This window comes from Capricornis sumatraensis, chromosome 3 (genome assembly GCF_032405125.1).
Source record: "Capricornis sumatraensis isolate serow.1 chromosome 3, serow.2, whole genome shotgun sequence".
Classification (NCBI taxonomy): Eukaryota; Metazoa; Chordata; class Mammalia; order Artiodactyla; family Bovidae; genus Capricornis; species Capricornis sumatraensis.
The window spans coordinates 69,525,016-69,542,622 of NC_091071.1; the positions used below are offsets into that span (position 1 = coordinate 69,525,016).

At 37.2% G+C, this 17,607-nt stretch overlaps 1 protein-coding gene and 1 non-coding gene across 2 annotated transcripts in view; one reads left to right on the forward strand and one right to left on the reverse strand.

Annotated features, from left to right (window-relative positions):
- METTL8 (methyltransferase 8, tRNA N3-cytidine) overlaps positions 1-16,734 on the forward strand; it is a 43,372-nt gene extending 26,638 nt beyond the window's left edge. Inside the window, exons 3-9 of the mRNA XM_068968450.1 lie at positions 2,723-3,093; positions 4,388-4,437; positions 9,589-9,652; positions 11,184-11,323; positions 15,485-15,591; positions 15,728-15,793; positions 16,544-16,734. Of these exons, the coding sequence (XP_068824551.1) occupies positions 2,723-3,093; positions 4,388-4,437; positions 9,589-9,652; positions 11,184-11,323; positions 15,485-15,591; positions 15,728-15,793; positions 16,544-16,734 (989 nt within the window). The remainder of the gene's footprint in view (positions 1-2,722; positions 3,094-4,387; positions 4,438-9,588; positions 9,653-11,183; positions 11,324-15,484; positions 15,592-15,727; positions 15,794-16,543) is intronic.
- On the reverse strand, positions 5,893-5,964 carry TRNAD-AUC (transfer RNA aspartic acid (anticodon AUC)). The gene has a single exon. It is a non-coding gene; the product is annotated as a tRNA-Asp (tRNA).
- Positions 16,735-17,607: the final 873 nt, after the last annotated feature.

Genomic DNA, 17,607 nt, shown 5'->3' on the forward strand with positions numbered 1-17,607 from the left:
TTTTTAAGATAAAAGGAAGAAGAGAAGGTATGAGAAGACTGGGGAAATTTGACAAGTTTCCTAATTCCTCCTGAGTCTGATTTTCAGAATGTTGTTTTGTTTTCTTACACAGAATATCAGGCACACTCCCAATTTTTTTGAGTTGAGATAGAACTATTTTAAAAATATACAGCATTTTTAGATTAACCATAAATAGCCTTCCTCCCATTATTTGGACACAACTTAACGACTAAACCACCACCACCACCCATTAGTACAGATGTGAGCGAGCATGTTTTGGACTTCAACATCACATAATTCTTTTGTTACAGAGATCTACTTTCATTTCTCAGACCTTAAATAAAGATGGGAGTTTCTGTCTTTCAAGCAGTCCTGCTGCCAGATACAATTCAGCCTTGATGGGAAGGAAGTCTTGTGGCTAAATGGGTGGAGATCCATGGTACAAGGCCATAAAGATAAAAGTGGAAAGAAAAGGAAAACTATAAGGGTTTCAGGACAGGGTTTGGTAACAAAGACAAAACTGACTATAGGCAACTGCTTGTTCTCAGGATAGGAGCTTCTTTAAAATTATGAAAGAAAAGCGTCTGTTGTTTTTAGTTTTAGTTTAATTTTTTGGGGGTGTTGGGAATAGATAATCAAAATTTACATGGATCAAAATTCAAATGAAAATTCTTTCTGAAACCCTGGTCCCCAACCACTCAGTTCTACTCTTGAGAGGCAACCAGTATGACTAATTATGTGATTATCCTGCCCAAAGACTTCTGTGTTCATGTAACACATGTGTTTTTCCTCCTTTTTATTCCTAAAAAATAGTTTTTTTCCCTAAAAAATACCATCATATACATACTGTTCTATATTTTGCTTTCTCGCATAACATTAAGTCTTGGAAATTATTCTACAACAGCGGAACATTTTTTAAAATTTTTGAAAGCACTTAAAAATGTCATGTGTCCCAGTTAGTTCAGTTGCTCAGTCGTGTCCAACTCTGCAACACCGTGGACTGTAGCACGCCAGGCTTCCCTGACCATCACCAACTCCCGGAGCTTGCTCAAACTCATGTCCATTGAGTTGGTGATGCCATCCAACCATCTCATCCTCTGTTGTCCCCTTCTCCTCCTGCCTTCAATCTTTACCAGCATCAGGGTCTTTTCCAGTGAGTCAGTTCTTTGTGTCAGGTGGCCAAAGGATTGTAGTTTCTGCTTCAGCATCAGTCCTTCCAATGAATATTCAGGACTTATTTCCTTTAGTATTGACTGGTTTGATATCCTTGCAGTCCAAGGGACTCTCAAGAGTCTTCTCCAATACCACAGTTCAAAAGCATCAATTCTTCAGTGCTCAGCTTTCTTTATGGTCCAACTCTCACATCCATACACGACTACTAGAAAAACCATAGCTTGACTAGACAGACCTTTGTTGGCAAAGTAATGTCTCTGCTTTTTAATATGCTGTCTAGGTTGGTCATAGCTTTTCTTCCAAGGAGCAAGCGTTTTTTAATTTCATGGCTGCTGCACTGATTGAAAGTAATTCTTAAGCCAGGGTTTAGGTCTGGTATATAATAGTATCCAAGAAATGTTTCTTGAATGAGTGTGTGAGAAAGTAAGTGAATTAGTGATTATGTTAATTTAACATGCAGATAGAAAGAGGCAGAAAGCTAAGAATTGCTGGAAGGTCTGAGAATGTTGACCTGACCCTAATGCTGGGACCCAGGTTTAATCTAAGGAATGACATCACAAAATACATATCTCCTTTTAAATTGCATCAGAAATTCTCTTTAAGGCTTCATATTAGGAGATGTCAATGTGAAGAGATGCCTCTGGAGGTGGGTGAAGAATAGAGTTGTGGGATGGCCCCTAAACCCCAGGAGTCAGGATGTGTGGTCCTGGTTCTACTATGACAGGGCTCCAGGACCCGGACAAGTGGGTTCATCTCTCTATGTGTCCTTACTTCAAATGCAAAACAAGGAGGTTGGAGTAGATTATTTCAGTACACCATTCTAGCTCAAGATTACATCATTTATTATTCCACAGTTTCCTGTTTGATTACCAGTTTGCACAGACATTTGTTATGTTAAAACTACATTTATAGCGACATAAAAAATAAGGTTATCATTTCTCCAAGAAAATAAAGAGATTTACAGGGTTATTGGTAAAAATGTGATTATTAAGATTTCAAGATTAGACTTTAGAAAGTAGTTTGCAATTATTATATTCCTCCCAAAAATTTATCAGCTAAACAATTGAGACAGAAGCAGATTTACCAGGAAAAGCCCAAATAACCCACACACTGACACATTTTGAGAGGATTAATACTCTGTAGTTTTAACCTTTAAGATGTTGAGAAAAATCAGATAAGTAAAAATTACTGTAATATTATTCAATAGCAAATATAATTGTTATATATGAATAGTATATGTAATATATTCAATAGTATTTAATTATTAAATGCTTCCCACGTGGCGCTAGTGGTAAAGAATCCACCTGCCAGTGCAGGAGATGCAAGAGACGTGGGTTCGATCCCTGGGTCGGGAAGATCCCCTGGGGAAACCCACTCCACTATTCTTGCTTGGAAAATTCCATTGACAAAGGAGCCTGGTGGGTCACAGTTCATGGGGCCACCAAGAGTCAGTCACGACTGAGTGACTTTAATATATTTAATTATTAAAATGATAACTAATAATACATATAATTCATAATAAAATAAATCTTTTTTCTCTTTATTTTAGTTAAGTATGAGCGTGAAGCCAGTAAATATTGGGACACGTTTTACAAGATTCATAAGAATAAGTTTTTCAAAGATCGTAATTGGCTATTGAGGGAATTTCCTGAAATTCTTCCAGTTGGTCAGAAAACTGAAGAGAAGGTGAAAGAATTATCATGGAATCATGTAAAAATTAATGCTGAAAGTTTTTTCTCAAAAATGCACTGCCCTAGTATGCCTGAAGAAAAAAATCATTATAAAGAAAGTTCTGGCTCATCAGATGGTCAAAGCAAAGCAGGATCTGACTTTTCTAAACTGGACTCTGAAGAATACAGAGAAAGACCTCTGAAGACTGAATTGTTTCCTGGTAGCAATGCTACTTTCAGAATCCTTGAGGTATGGTACTACAGGGGAAAAATTTTTTAATGTACATCACATATTACTTTATTAATGATCCAGATTCTTTAGAGGAAAAATGATCAAATAACTGTTTGTGTACTTTTGTGCATAAAAATTACGTAAGAGACTCATATCTTTAATCAGTCAGGTTTTAAGTTTGTAATTTAAAACTTTTCTTACGTTTGTCTGCTTTAATTTCTAGCTTGAAGGCAGTTTTAAATACCAGTTAAGTTTTGGCCTCAATTTCCATCTCTTTCTGTTATTACCCACTTGTTGGTGAAATAGAAATAAGTGAAGTATGTAATTTGCTATAATCTGGTTAGACCTTGATTTTCCATTTTAGAAAAAGAAAACTTTTCCTTCTGATTATAAACATAGTAGATGCTGATTACAGAGATTTGGTAAAGAGAAAGAATAAACAATCCCATAAGCAAAGGATTGAACCACTGTTAACTTTTTTCTCCTTTTGTTTATACTGTTTTATGTAGTTGAGCTATACTATATCTGCATTTTAGGGTTTTTCTTTGTATTTAACATAACATAAGCAGTTTTCCCTATCTTTAAAAATTCTCTATAAGCATTTTCATGGCTGAGAAATACTAAGTGAAATACTATGATTCTACTTATCTGTTTTTACTTGACTGGGCTTTTAAATTGTTTTCAGGTTTTGTACAGCAAGTATCTTCAGGTGTAGACTTTTCTGTATTTTATTATTTGGGTTCAATTGACTTGTTCATAACTTATTAAAATTTTTAATATTGTTAAAATATATTGCCAAATTGCTTTCTAAGAAGTTGTACTAATACCAGTTTACAGCAGTGTAGGTCTATCTCGTCACACCTTCATTGATTAGAATAATCTTATTTTTAAGATTATTGTTAGACAAAAGCTATATTTTAATTTACATTCCTTTGATTGTTAAATAGGTCATATGGTTCTTCAGATGTTTAGAAACCATTTGTTCTTCTGTCATCTACTTATTTCCTTTATTTATTAAGTTGTGTATTTTTAATGAGCTCTGCCCTTTTATCATATTTAATTCAAATTTTTTTTCACAGTGTGTTTGTCACCTTTTAATTTGGTTCATTTGGGGGTTTGGTATGTAAAAATTTTAAATAGTTACATTTCTCAGTACATATTATTTTTGTGATTTATTCCATTTTGAGCTTAGACAACTCTCCTATAGACAAAGATTCAGAACATTTCTTTTAGTTTTTTCAAGTAAAAATCTGACATTGGTGAGGAAAATTTAACTTTATTTTCATGATACTTGTTTATTCTTTGATTTTAGGTTGGCTGTGGTGCTGGGAATAGTGTTTTTCCAATTCTGAACACTTTGCAGTGAGTTTTAGAATTTTCTCCTACAAAATTCTACATATGTATGGGATATTGAGAAATTCTTGGAAAATGTTGTCATATATATACCAATAGTGTTCTTGTTCCCATATAAACAATGACTAAACCAAATTTCAAAAGAAGTGGCTTGGTCTTAGTATCTAATTTCATGTGAACTGAGAATTACTCTGGAAATAATATTTCACAGACATAGATAGTCCACCATGAGTTGAAGTAATTTTTTAAGCTTGTGCTTATGTAGATGAGAGAGTAAGAAATGAGCAAGAGATTTGATCCTTCTGCTAAGCTGGGAATTGCTGAACTTTAGAGATTTATTTACCCCTCTAGGTTACTAAGGTGTCATTTTACACATAGAGAATTCAGTTTAAAGCTTACACTTTATTTTGTGTAAGCTTTAAACTCATTTTATTTTGTCATCACTTCTGGAGTCACACTCAGGATAAAACCTTCCTATAGAGTTGAAATGACTCTCTAGAGTTGAAATTTTTGGAGTTATAACACCTAACCCTAAGATTCATAAAGGGAGAAGTCCATGATAGGAGCAGAGATGTTCTCCTGACCTGCCCTTCCTGTTCACCACCTCACCAATGTATTTTAGTAAGTGATAAAGAAGACACATCTTACAAAACTTTTACTCTTTTTACCTATGGCTGGTCTGTCAAATGCCTGTTTTTTTTTAAGTTTACACAATAGCTTTCTGATTATCATTTTTCCATTATAAAATTAATATAAGCACATTGTAGAACTTTCCCATTAGAGGAAAAGTGGGTGGGAAAGAATCACCCATTATTCCCACCATTAAAACATCAAAACATAGCTGCTGACAGAATTTACTATGCATATTTTAAAATTTATTAGTCTTTTTTTAACTTTCCATTGTGAAAATGTAAACGCATTCAAAAAAATTGAGTAATACAGTAAATTCTCATATAGCTACCACCTTGTTTCAGCAGTTACTTATGTAAGGCCAACATCATGACACATTATTTTCATGAACTTATGATGGATCTGCAAAAAGCAAGACATTCCTAATTGTTATTATAAACCTAAGATAATAAACAGTAATTCCATAATATCATCAAATTACCAGTTAAAGTGTCTGGCCAGAAGTGACACTGGCCAATTTGCAGTTCTGAATGGCGTTTTTCTTTCAGGATTTATTTCCTTTGTTTTCCTTTTCCCATTTCTAGGCCAAAATTTCCTGTTCTTATACCACATAGCCAGATTCCTTCATCCTGGTGTTCTCTGAGCTTGTAATACACGTAAATCTACTACATTGGTAGTTGATTATATGTTACTTTGTGAAAAGCAAAGCAAAGTTGCTCAGTCGTGTCCAGCTCTTTGTGACCCCATGGACTGTAGCCTTCCATGCTCCTCTGTCCATGGGATTTTCCAGGCAAGAGTAGTGAAGTGGGTTGCCACTTCCTTCTCCAGAGGATCTTCCCAACCCAAGGATCGAACCTGGGTCTCCTGCATGATAGGCAGACGCTTTACCATTTGAGCCACCAGGGAAGATATTACTCTATGACTCATCTCAAATTATTATTTAGCATATCATTTCCTTATATCTTCTTTCTTCAGCTACTGTTTATATATTTCTTGAGGTAGAGAGTATACTGCTGCTAAGTCGCTTCAGTCGTGTCTGACTCTGTGTGACAGCATAGACGGCAGCCCACCAGGCTCCTCCGTCCCTGGGATTCTCCAGGCAAAATCACTGGAGTGGGTTGCCATTTCCTTCTCCAATGCATGAAAGTGAAAAGTGAAAGTGAAGTCGCTCGATCGTGTCCGACTCTTAGCGACCCCATGGACTGCAGCCTACCAGGCTCCTCCATCCATGGGATTTTCGAGGCAAGAGTACTGGAGTGGGGTGCCATTGCCTTCTCTGGGTAGAGAGCATAATGTATTCTAATTTGGTTTTCCAGGTAGCCTAACAATGTAATATAGATAGTTAGACAGAGCTTGGTACATACTGACTGGTTAATATCTCTGATTCCCCACTTGTTAGTTGTACTTTTTCCCCCTTCTGTGCTTCTCCATCTGACTAATAATTGCAGGCTCTTGCCTCCTCACCCCCTGACTCTTTCTTTTTGACTGGGTCTTTTTTTGGCCTCATATTCATATCTTAGAAATCACTGTAACTCAATAACCGGAGACAATTAATTCATCTTTAAAAGGCAGCTAGTGATTAGCCTTCCAAAGGGAGGATTAAACCTTTTCTCCCCACCAAAGAAATTATGTTTTATTACTTTTGGAGATCATAGAATTAATATTTTACATTTTCAGAATATTTTACCATAATTAGACCTCCAGAATTAAGAGGTCATATCATTCTCCAAGGATCATTTAATTCTTAAACCTCCTGCCAAGAGAGTACTTGATGGTGTGGTAGTAGTAGTGATATTTACACCTGTTTCCTGGGAGAAGGGCCAAGACAGTCAGCTGATTTTAAAGAAAAGCCCTGGAAAATCATTGAGTGGTCACAAGACCTACTTGGGCTGCTGATACAGTGGGAATTCAGTCTCAGAGGTCATGTTGCTGTCTGGTAGGACACATGGCAAATGGCACAAGCTTTCCTTTAGCTACTAGACTATTCTGTATCTTGTGGTTGTTTAATAATTTCTGCACAAGGGTAGACTGCATGCCTTTCATAATGAGCTAGATGTGCCAGTGTCCAGAGAAGCATTTTGAGCTTTATGGAAGTTTTTGCAAAAGTATATTAAGTTCTTACGTTTTTAAGTTCCTGGAAGGCAGAGGCAAATATTCCTTTGATAATGATAATTGTGATGATGATAGCAAGAATAATAAAAATGACATTTTTTTAAACATTTTTTTAACATTTATTTGGTGCTTACTCTGAGTCAGGCATTTTTCTATAAATTTTACCTATCTGAGTCCATTCTATCCTCACAACCAACTTAGATGCCATATTTTATCTCTATTAGGAATTTAAAATAGCTAACAAGGACTTACTGTATAGCACAAGGAACTCTGCTCAATATTCTGTAACAACCTAAATGGGGAAAGAATTTGAAAAAGAATATATACATGTATGTGTATAGCTGAATCACCTTGCTGTACACCTGAAACTAACACAACATTGTTAATCAACTATACTCAAATATCAGTTCAGTTCAGTTCAGTCGCTCAGTTGTGGCCGACTCTTTGCGACCCCATGAATCGCAGCATGCCAGGCCTCCCTGTCCATCACCATCTCCCGGAGTTCACTCAGACTCACGTCCATCGAGTCCGTGATGCCATCCAGCCATCTCATCCTTGGTTGTCCCCTTCTCCTCCTGCCCCCAGCCCCTCCCGGCATCAGAGTCTTTTCCAATGAGTCAACTCTTGGCATGAGGTGGCCAAAGTACTGGAGCTTCAGCTTTAGCATCATTCCTTCCAAAGAAATCCCAGGGTTGATCTCCTTCAGAATGGACTGGTTGGATCTCCTTGTAGTCAAAGGGACTCTCAAGAGTCTTCTCCAACACCACAGTTCAAACACATCAATTCTTCGGCGCTCAGCCTTCTTCACAGTCCAACTCTCACATCCATACACGACCACAGGAAAAACCATAGCCTTAACTAGATGGACCTTAGTTGGCAAAGTAATGTCTCTGCTTTTGAATATACTATCTAGGTTGGTCATAACTTTCCTTCCAAGGAGTAAGCGTCTTTTCATTTCATGGCTGCAGTCACCATCTGCAGTGATTTTGGAGCCCCCCAAAAATAAAGTCAGCCACTGTTTCCACTGTTTCCCCATCTATTTCCCATGAAGTGATGGGACCGGATACCATGATCTTCATTTTCTGAATGTTGAGCTTTAAGCCAACTTTTTCACTCTCCACTTTCACTTTCATCAAGAGGCTTTTTAGTTCCTCTTCACTTTCTGCCATAAGGGTGGTGTCATCTGTATCTCTGAGGTTATTGATATTTCTCCCGGCAATCTTGATTCCAGCTTGTGCTTCTTCGAGTCCAGCGTTTCTCCTGATGTACTCTGCATAGAAGTTAAATAAGCAGAGTGACAATATACAGCCTTGACGTACTCCTTTTCCTATTTGGAACCAGTCTGTTGTTCCATGTCCAGTTCTAACTGTTGTTTCCTGACCTGCATACAGATTTCTCAAGAAGCAGGTTAGGTGGTCTGGTATTCCCATCTCTTTCAGAATTTTGCGCAGTTTCTTGTGATCCACATAGTCAAAGGCTTTGGCATAGTCAATAAGGCAGAAATAGATGTTTTTCTGGAACTCTCTTGCTTTTTCCATGATCCAGCAGATGTTGGCAATTTGATCTCTGGTTCTGTGTTAATTCCGTGTTAATTAGTGACAAATCCAGGATTTAAAAAGATGTGCAATTGGCTCCCAAATCCCATACTCTTACTATTTTATTAGACAGTTTCATTTGCTACTTTGTATTTTAATGCTTGGTCCATATATGGGGCTCAGTAAAAGTTTGAAAATCATTTGAAAAGATAACAAAAATTAATATACAAATGTATTATTTTTAGAAGTTGTATGTATGTGGTATTAATATAAACATATCTAATAGCATGTAACTACAACTGCTAAAATATATATATATATATTTTTTCATATGTATATACATCATCATTGGAGCATCAGAGCCTCTGTGAGAGACCCAGGAACAAATGAGTGTACACACAGGAAAAGGAATGAGGTGCCAATGGACAGGGGCTTGAGGGTCCTTGGAGAGAATAGAACTTGGCTAAGCTGAGAGGAATTATAGGCCATGCCAGCTGGAGGCAGACAAGAAAGGCTGCCTGGAAGGGGTAGGAGCAAAATTGAGCACTGCTGATGGATGGCTTTGGAGGTTTCTCATGTGAGAGTATGCTGGAATATAGGGCAAGTAGGCCCAAGAAAGGGAGGGCCTTAAAACCAGATCAGGAACCTGAAAGTTACCCTGTAATTGGTAAGTGTTTTGAGACAGTGTTGGTTTAGAAACAACATGAAGGCACTCACACGCCACTATAGAGAATAGTACCTTGAAAAAAGAAACAGCAAGCCAAGTGTCATGCAAAATTCTGGTAAAGAGGTACTTACTAACAAGTTCCAACTTACAGTTTCTTTCTTGTGTTGCTTCAGCTTATCTGAACTCTAGATTTAAATATTTCTTCCTTTTTCATAGGAATGTGCCAGAGTTCTTTCTTTATTGTTGTGATTTTGCTTCTGGAGCTGTGGAGCTAGTAAAGGTATGCCTTGTATCTTCTTTCAAGAGAGCTGTATTTTAAAAGAATCTTAATTTATTTACTGTTGAAGTGATTTTTTTTTAATGTAACTGCATCAAATGTTATCTGTGACCATTTTTTTTTTTTGAGATTTGTCATTTTATTTTTTTTGTTTATTTTTTGGCTGCAGGGGCCTTTGTTGCTGTGCACATGGGCTTTCTCTAGTTGTGGAGAGCGGGGGATACGCTCTAGCTGCAGCACGTGGGCTTCTTATTGTGGTGGTTTCTCTTGTTACAGAGCACAGGCTCTAGGCCACACAGGCCTCAGTAGTTGCGGCTCCCAGGCCCTAGAGCATAGGTTCAGCAGTTGTGGTACACGGGCTTCGCTGCCCCATGGCATGTGGGATCTTCCACGACCAGGGATTGAACCCGGATTGTAAGGCAGACTCAACTACTGGACCATCAGGGAAGCACATCTGTGACCATTTTTAACTGACCTTTTACTATTTTGCAAATCATATCATCAAAACAATTGAAGTTGTTTGGGACTTAACTTAGAATTCAGGGGAGTGGCTCCTACAGGGTGATATTTATATTTATGTCCCTAGAGCTTTATACATAGCCTGGCACATGGTAGGCACTCATTAAATTAAAAATTCTGCAAAAAAGGAAAAGGTCTGAAAAGGCATTATCACAAATCTAAAATGTCCTTGACTATAAGGAAAACAGTTCGCACTTGGTCTTATTTGACCAATCCCCAAATTCTAGTAAGTATTATCATAGCAAAAAGAGCAAAAATTTTAGAAACTTGAAAAGGAATGGAAATTCTGCTAACGAAAATGTTTGGTAAACACATGGAACATAATTTCTGGTAATAAGGGTTACTAGTTTTTCAATGTAGACATTTTCTAATACTGAAAAGCCTAAAGGGAAAGATAAAATTTACCTATAGTCATGCTTTCTGGAGTCCTAGAGTGACTCAGAATTTTGGTATATATTCTTTTAGTATTGTTTTTATAGGCAAATAGTATGTATGTACTCTAATGCAGTTTTAAAATAGCATCTTTAGTGAGATATAGTTGATATACCATAAAATTCACCATTTAAAAGTATACAATCCAGTGATTTTTTTCAGTATATTTACAGAGTTGTACAGTCATCACCATTGCCTAATGTTGATTACATACTATAGGATATTTACTGATTAAGCCAAAGGAGGCATGGAACAAGCAGTGAGAGAGAGCGCAGAGGACCATCTCAGTGCCTGCCAAGTAACATAGGGTGAGCTTCCAGCATTGCTGCCTGCTGACCCAGAAAGACTGCCCTACTCCACTTTTAAAGTTAAAGAAGGGTTGCAAAAGAATATTTGTTACCAAGTCCAAGTGCTAGACTTAATTTTTTATGGCAGCTTGAAATAAGCTAACAGAGTACCTAATCAGAAAATCAAATTCATAGAAGAAAGGCCTTTGGGAGAAGTTAAATTAACCTTTTTGATTTGAAAAAAAAAAAATACTAGAAGTCTGCTAAAAACTTTGTCTTTTCATTTATCGTGACAGTCTCATGCATCATACAGAGCAGCCCAGTGCTGTGCCTTTGTTCATGACGTTTGTGACCACAGTTTACCCTACCCTTTTCCGGATGGGACCCTGGATGTCATTCTCCTCATCTTTGTGCTGTCTTCTATTCATCCTGACAGGTAAATGACGAAAGGGCAGAGCAAATATGCACAGCCCCTTTATCAGGAGTGGCTTTCAGATCTATCAAAGCAAAAATGACAATTCTTGAATTTATTATTTAGTGAACTACATTACATATAATATGCAGCCTTTTAAATGCAGTTTTTCCTTTCTTCAGACTTTTAGAAAGAAACTGGCCAAACTGTTTCATTAGTGAGCTTTCTGTCACTGTCAGAAAGAAGTGAGCATCTTCTGGCAAGACACATACCTATTAAAAGTGACAGTGCTTCAAGAAAATTACAAATTCAGAACAGCCTAATAGACTCCCAAGAGGGAAACTGTACTTGGTGATCAGAAACAAACATCTTTGATTTAGCTTCTTGCTGAATGTTTGTAATGAGGTGGGCTGTGAATCTGGCTTCACATAGGTCTTTAAAATATTTGTTTTAAGGAAGCCCACTAGGGAATTAGGGTTTATCAAGATTTTCCAGATTAACCTTGGACCTTTATAATCTAAGGTTGGTCTAGTGCCATCATTTAAGTATTTATGACTTAAATATTTTTGTTCACATAGTGTTCTGAAATAATAAATATAGCTTTTCTCCAAAGAGGAAGCACAAAGAGATATTACAGCAATTAAAATGATCACTTTTCTTAAAATTTTTCCACTTTGTATGTATTAAGACATATGTGCGCTAAATGTCTGGGGTTGTCCCTTCAGAATGTGTCTTAAAATTGGGTTTTTTGTGATCTTCTGGTTAGTAGGTGCAGACTTGGCATCGACCACTTTGGTGAGTGTTACTCTTTCCCAGAGAAATCAAGCATTGTTCTTTGCTATAAGATCACTAGGATCCTTTACAGGCCTTTTATTTCTCATTCAGAGATGTTCACTTTGATGACTTGCAGGAAAAAAAATTAGATTTCCAAATAATGAATGAAATATGTAATTGCACCTGATGAGATCTATCAAGTTTCATGAAGTTACTTCCTCCCAGTTTCTGTAACCTATTTCTGCTAACCTGTTTAGGCTATTGGCATTATTTAGGTACTAGGATAAAGATGTCATCTATATTTTGTTTCACAGCTAAAAGGATAGAGGAGGTGGATAATGAACAAGATTTTCTATCTAACATGTATAACAGGAAATGTTTCAATTCAAAATAAACCCTCTAAAGGCTATTTATATTAGTTTATATGTTTTCTTCATGATTTGAATTGAATGGAAAGGAGAAGGGGAAGTAGATGTCTTGAAAAGATTGTTTTTATAGTACATATATTCATTTTGTTTATAATAAAATAGATTCAGATGTATCATGTCAGTACATTACATAGCTACTTTCTTACCTACATGGAAATGATCTAAAAATGAGGTAAGTGAGTAGATGTTGGATAATAGTAAGTGAAAAGTGAGGCAGTATCTTTCAGGTCATCTAGCACTGTGATAGTAGATTTTGCCCCAGGAAAATTCTAGAAAAGTGGCTTCTTGCCAGCTTGGAAAAGCAATTCAGCAAGCTCTTGAGTCTAGGGGGTCCCAGCTTAAATGGGAGTAAACCATAGAAGGCTACAAAACAAGAAGTAACTGTCCTTCTTATCATTGAAATAAAAATATAATATCTTTTCTAAAGATCTACACAGAGATTGTGTAGATAAACACTTTTTTAAAAATCTCTTCTTTTCTTTCTCATCTTAAGAGAAAAGGGGCTTTCCCCATTCTTGTCTTGTCCCTGTCATCCCCAACCCACTCCCGCCTGCATTTCTGGCTCTGGAATTGCACTGTGAGCCAAGATGGACTGATAAGAGAAGCAGTTCCCCACCCCTTGCCTTGACCCACATTGCAGACTTTAAAGGACAGTTGGAAGCAAAGGGTTTGCAAAAGGAGGCTACATTTTGAAGTATCTGACTCTTTGCTTTTCTGTGTTTTCATTTCATGCTTGTCTTGCTAATAATTGCAGAAAGAGATTTTTCTCTGTACATAAACCATTTATCCTAAAAGTGAATATTTTAAGCTTTAGATATGGTTTTAATTGCCAGATCCTAAGGATATATGCACAGTGTGAAAATAACCTGTAATAAAATAAACAAGGAAAAATAGTTTTCTTTTCCATGCACTTATGTTCCAGTTTGTTTAAATGAGATATTCTCCTAGTCATGCCACTTTTTTTGGTCTCTTATTTTCATGGTTACTTTCAGTTTCTCACTACCTACTTCATTACGTGACATACTCTTTCACCTCATTATTCCACTGAACAATATTTAAATTGGAAGGAATTTACAGATTATGTGATCCAAACCTTCATTTTTAAAATAAGAAATGCTCAGAAGCTTTAAGTAGTTTGGATAAAGCAGAGACAGAAAGGACTTACTACATAGGCTGCCATTTACCATTCTCTGCCCAGGGCCGACATTGATAACTGATTTTGTAGACTGTCATTCCCAGCAAGTCTTGAGTCCTTAATAGAGCTCTGTTGGCAGCCGCTGTCAGTCACTTGGCTTGTTATGAGACCTGAAATCTTTGCCATCTCTGTACCATAATCACACGTAAGGCTTTGAACACTTAACCAAAAAACATTAAATCAGGAGCAGTCACAAGAGGTCATGTCTGATTGGGAGCTAGATGGGTAGAATAAACAGTAAAAGAAAGAAAGGCTTCCCAGTATTGAGCTGGGGCTTAGAGTGTGAATAGAATTTAAATAGGCAGAGAGTAAGGAGGAGAGAATTTTTTCAGGGGAAGCCACTCAAGCACAGGCATGGGCAGCTCAGAATGAAGCATGTAACAGTTTGGCTAGCGATGCTTCAGATTAAGAAGCAGTGGGAAAGATGTTGGAAAGATTAATTGAGGCCAGTTGTAGGTGATCTTAAGGATTCAACTAAGAAGCTAAGAGAACTAAGATTTTTATCCTACGGATAAAATGTCATGAAATTTTGCGCAAAGGGATGATTTGAGAAAACCATCTTTTTAAGCAGAATAACTCATCAATGATATACAGGAAGGATTGGCAGGGAAAATAATAAAGCTAGTTAGAACCAATTCTCTCTCCAGCCAGAGAATGTTGGAGTTTGTACTAAGGGAGTACTAAGACTCTGATGCTGGGAGGGATTGGGGGCAGGAGGAGAAGGGGATGACAGAGCATGAGATGACTGAATGGCATCACCGACTCGATGGACATGAGTTTGAGTGAACTCTGGGAGTTGGTGATGGACAGGGAGGCCTGCTACTGCTGCTGCTGCTAAGTCGCTTCAGTTGTGTCCGACTCTGTGCGACCCCATAGACGGCAGCCCACCAGGCTCCCCATCCCTGGGATTCTCTAGGCAAGAACACTGGAGTGGGTTCCTATTTCCTTCTCCAACCATGAAAGTGAAAAGTGAAAGTGAAGTTGCTCAGTCATGTCTGGCTCTTCACGACCCCATGGACTGCAGCCTACCAGGCTCCTCCGTCCATGGGATTTTCCAGGCAAGAGTACTGGAGTGGGTGCCATTGCCTTCTCCAGGACAGGGAGGCCTGGCGTGCTGCAATTCATGGGGTCGCAAAGAGTCGGACACGACTGAGCGACTAAATTGAACTGAATGGAAACAAAAGAGAGAAATACCAAATATGTAATAACAATAATAAAAAGACATACAATTTGATGATTGAATAGTTGTGAAGAGTATAATGGAGAAAGAGAAAGGTAAAAGAGGTCAAAGATTTTTCTGAGGTGTTACACTTCAGTGAATGATGGTACCTTTGAACTAAAGAAGTCAGGAGGAAAAGCAACTAGTTTTGGAGGAAAAAATGTCCCTGTTTAGGTATATCCAATTTGGGACAGCTCTGGCATATTTTTTGTCATGCAAGGAAAATGAGACGACTTCGGTTTTTTCTGCCTGTAACTACCTGAATTTGCTGTAAATATCAGGAATGTCTGTATGGTTTTGCAGTTCAGTTTTGACATCATACATCAAGCTATGTGAAGTTACCACTGTAGTCATTTGGGTGATTTCTTGATATTCTAGACTTTTTGAATCTGATTATTGAGCAAATTGCTATCCTTTTTTCTTTCTATACAAAATACTTGTTTTTGGTGTCCTTATGTTTGTGGCTTAGATTTCTTTGGCCTTATCAAGCTATGCTTATTTTGTCATTAAGAATGTTAAATGTGGCGTAGAAAACAAGACTTCCACAGTCTCCTGCTTTGTCTTCAAAGGATGCAAAGTGTTATAAACCGACTGTCCAAGTTACTGAAACCTGGGGGAATGCTGTTATTTCGGGACTATGGAAGATATGATAAGACTCAGCTTCGTTTTAAAAGGGGTAATGATATATTCAGTTTGGAATTGTTTTCATGTGTTTTAAATAATGCTGTGTTTACATTTCATGTCAGTTTTGTTGTGGGTGGTGGTTTTTTTTTAAGGAATACTAAGTTTCTCTTGTCACAATTTTTTTTTAGGACATTGTTTATCTGAAAATTTTTATGTTCGAGGAGATGGCACCAGAGCATATTTCTTTACAAAAGGTATGCATATCTATAAGAGGAAATAATTAGCTGTAGAAACTTTTCTTGGGTATTATTTGCAGGGAGAAACTCAAAAGCTCTAAAATGAGGCTTCAGGAGCTGATTAAACATTAGCTGTCTTTACACTTTAGTGATTGTAACTGTTGTGTGTAAAAGCTTGAAAATGGCCTTTTCCCTTTTAATCTCTTTCCAATTGAAACTGCTTTAAAGAATCGCTTGTTTCATTCTCATGCCCAAATGAAGTTTCTGTTTTGGAGGTACCATTAGCCCAGATATAAAAAAATTGATGACATGCCATAGTCAAAAGAGGGAGTTTGATTTTGAGTCCATAGAAAATTACTTATCCCTTATCAATTTCTCGTTTAAAAAAAAGCATTTAAAATGAATTCTGCATTCAAATACTTTCCCCAGACTTACATGAGTACTTTTATAATGTGCCATTTTGGATCTCTGCAAACCAGCAAGAATTCAGACCTAGGGCATGTCTCAAAATATTGAAAACTGCAACCAGTAGTGTTGTGTATCTATTTATACCTGCTGTGTTCAGCTGTTTATACTTGGTGTGTTTGTGTGAAGTAGGGGAAGCCTATTTGGTGTCATAGGTTTCCTTCATCAATTTGTACTAGAAAATGTTTCTTGGTATAAATGAAATTCGTATGGTCAATCATTCCATTAATGTTCCATTGTTCCTGACTGCCCCTCTCCCCCAAGTCACATGTCATATATTTGATTGGCATTTTTGTCTCACAGGGGAAGTGCACAATATGTTCTGTAAGGCTGGGTTAGATGAGAAGCAAAACCTGGTTGATCGTCGCTTACAAGTTAACAGGAAAAAAAAAGTGAAAATGCACCGAGTGTGGGTTCAAGGCAAATTCCAGAAGCCATTACACTTGACTCAAAAAAGCTCCAACTTGGTATTTTCAGTCCTTTCTCATGGCTGAACTATGTATCATGTTAAGGTACAAACCAGAGGATTACACTATTCAGAGTCTTCAGTAAATCTTTCATTTTTGAAAAGACAGTCAGAAGAAGAGAATTTATGTATCCTGCTGTTTATCGTGGATGGACTGTTTTGTGCATTTTAAGCACACAGAAGTGACTTGGAAGAGAGCACAACATTCTGTGTTTTCAAAACTTAATATGCTCAAGCTTGTTTGGATTTATGTCTTAACCATTTTGTTTGTTCTCTGAGTTTTAAAAGCATTTAGGTAAATTACTGATATAAGTCAGATGATTCTGAGAAACCAAAGCCTGCCATTTTTTAGAAGTGAAAAAAACCATCTCCTTTATACATTAGTTGAACACCGCTGAAGTCTCCTCCATTGTTAACTGATAGCAGAATCAGCTTGCCTTGTTTCCAAAGAAAGTCACAAGACCAAGGCAAAGGCCTATTTTTTTGTTTTGTTATTGTCTGTTGTCCATCCCCAGACCTTTTTTTTTTTTTTAATTTAGAGACTAATGTCTGAAACAGAATTTTAATTTATCTTTCCTTTCCTAAAATAGGGGAAGTATGACTAATGCTAACATTATTTTCAGGCTATTCTTTGGTGTACAAGTTGGAAGCCTTCTTTAAGAAGACTGTTTACCCAGGAAAATTCTTAAATTGTAGCAATTAAAAATTTTTTACTATTTTCTGGTGGTCCAGTAGTTAAGAATCTGCCTACTAATGCAGGGGACACGAGTTCAATCCCTGATCCAGGAACTAAGATCCCATATGACATGGGGCAACTAGACCACACCCTCGGTGCTCCACAAGAAGAAGCCACTGCAGTGAGAAGCTCAGGCACCACAACTAGAGAGCAGCCCCAGCTCAG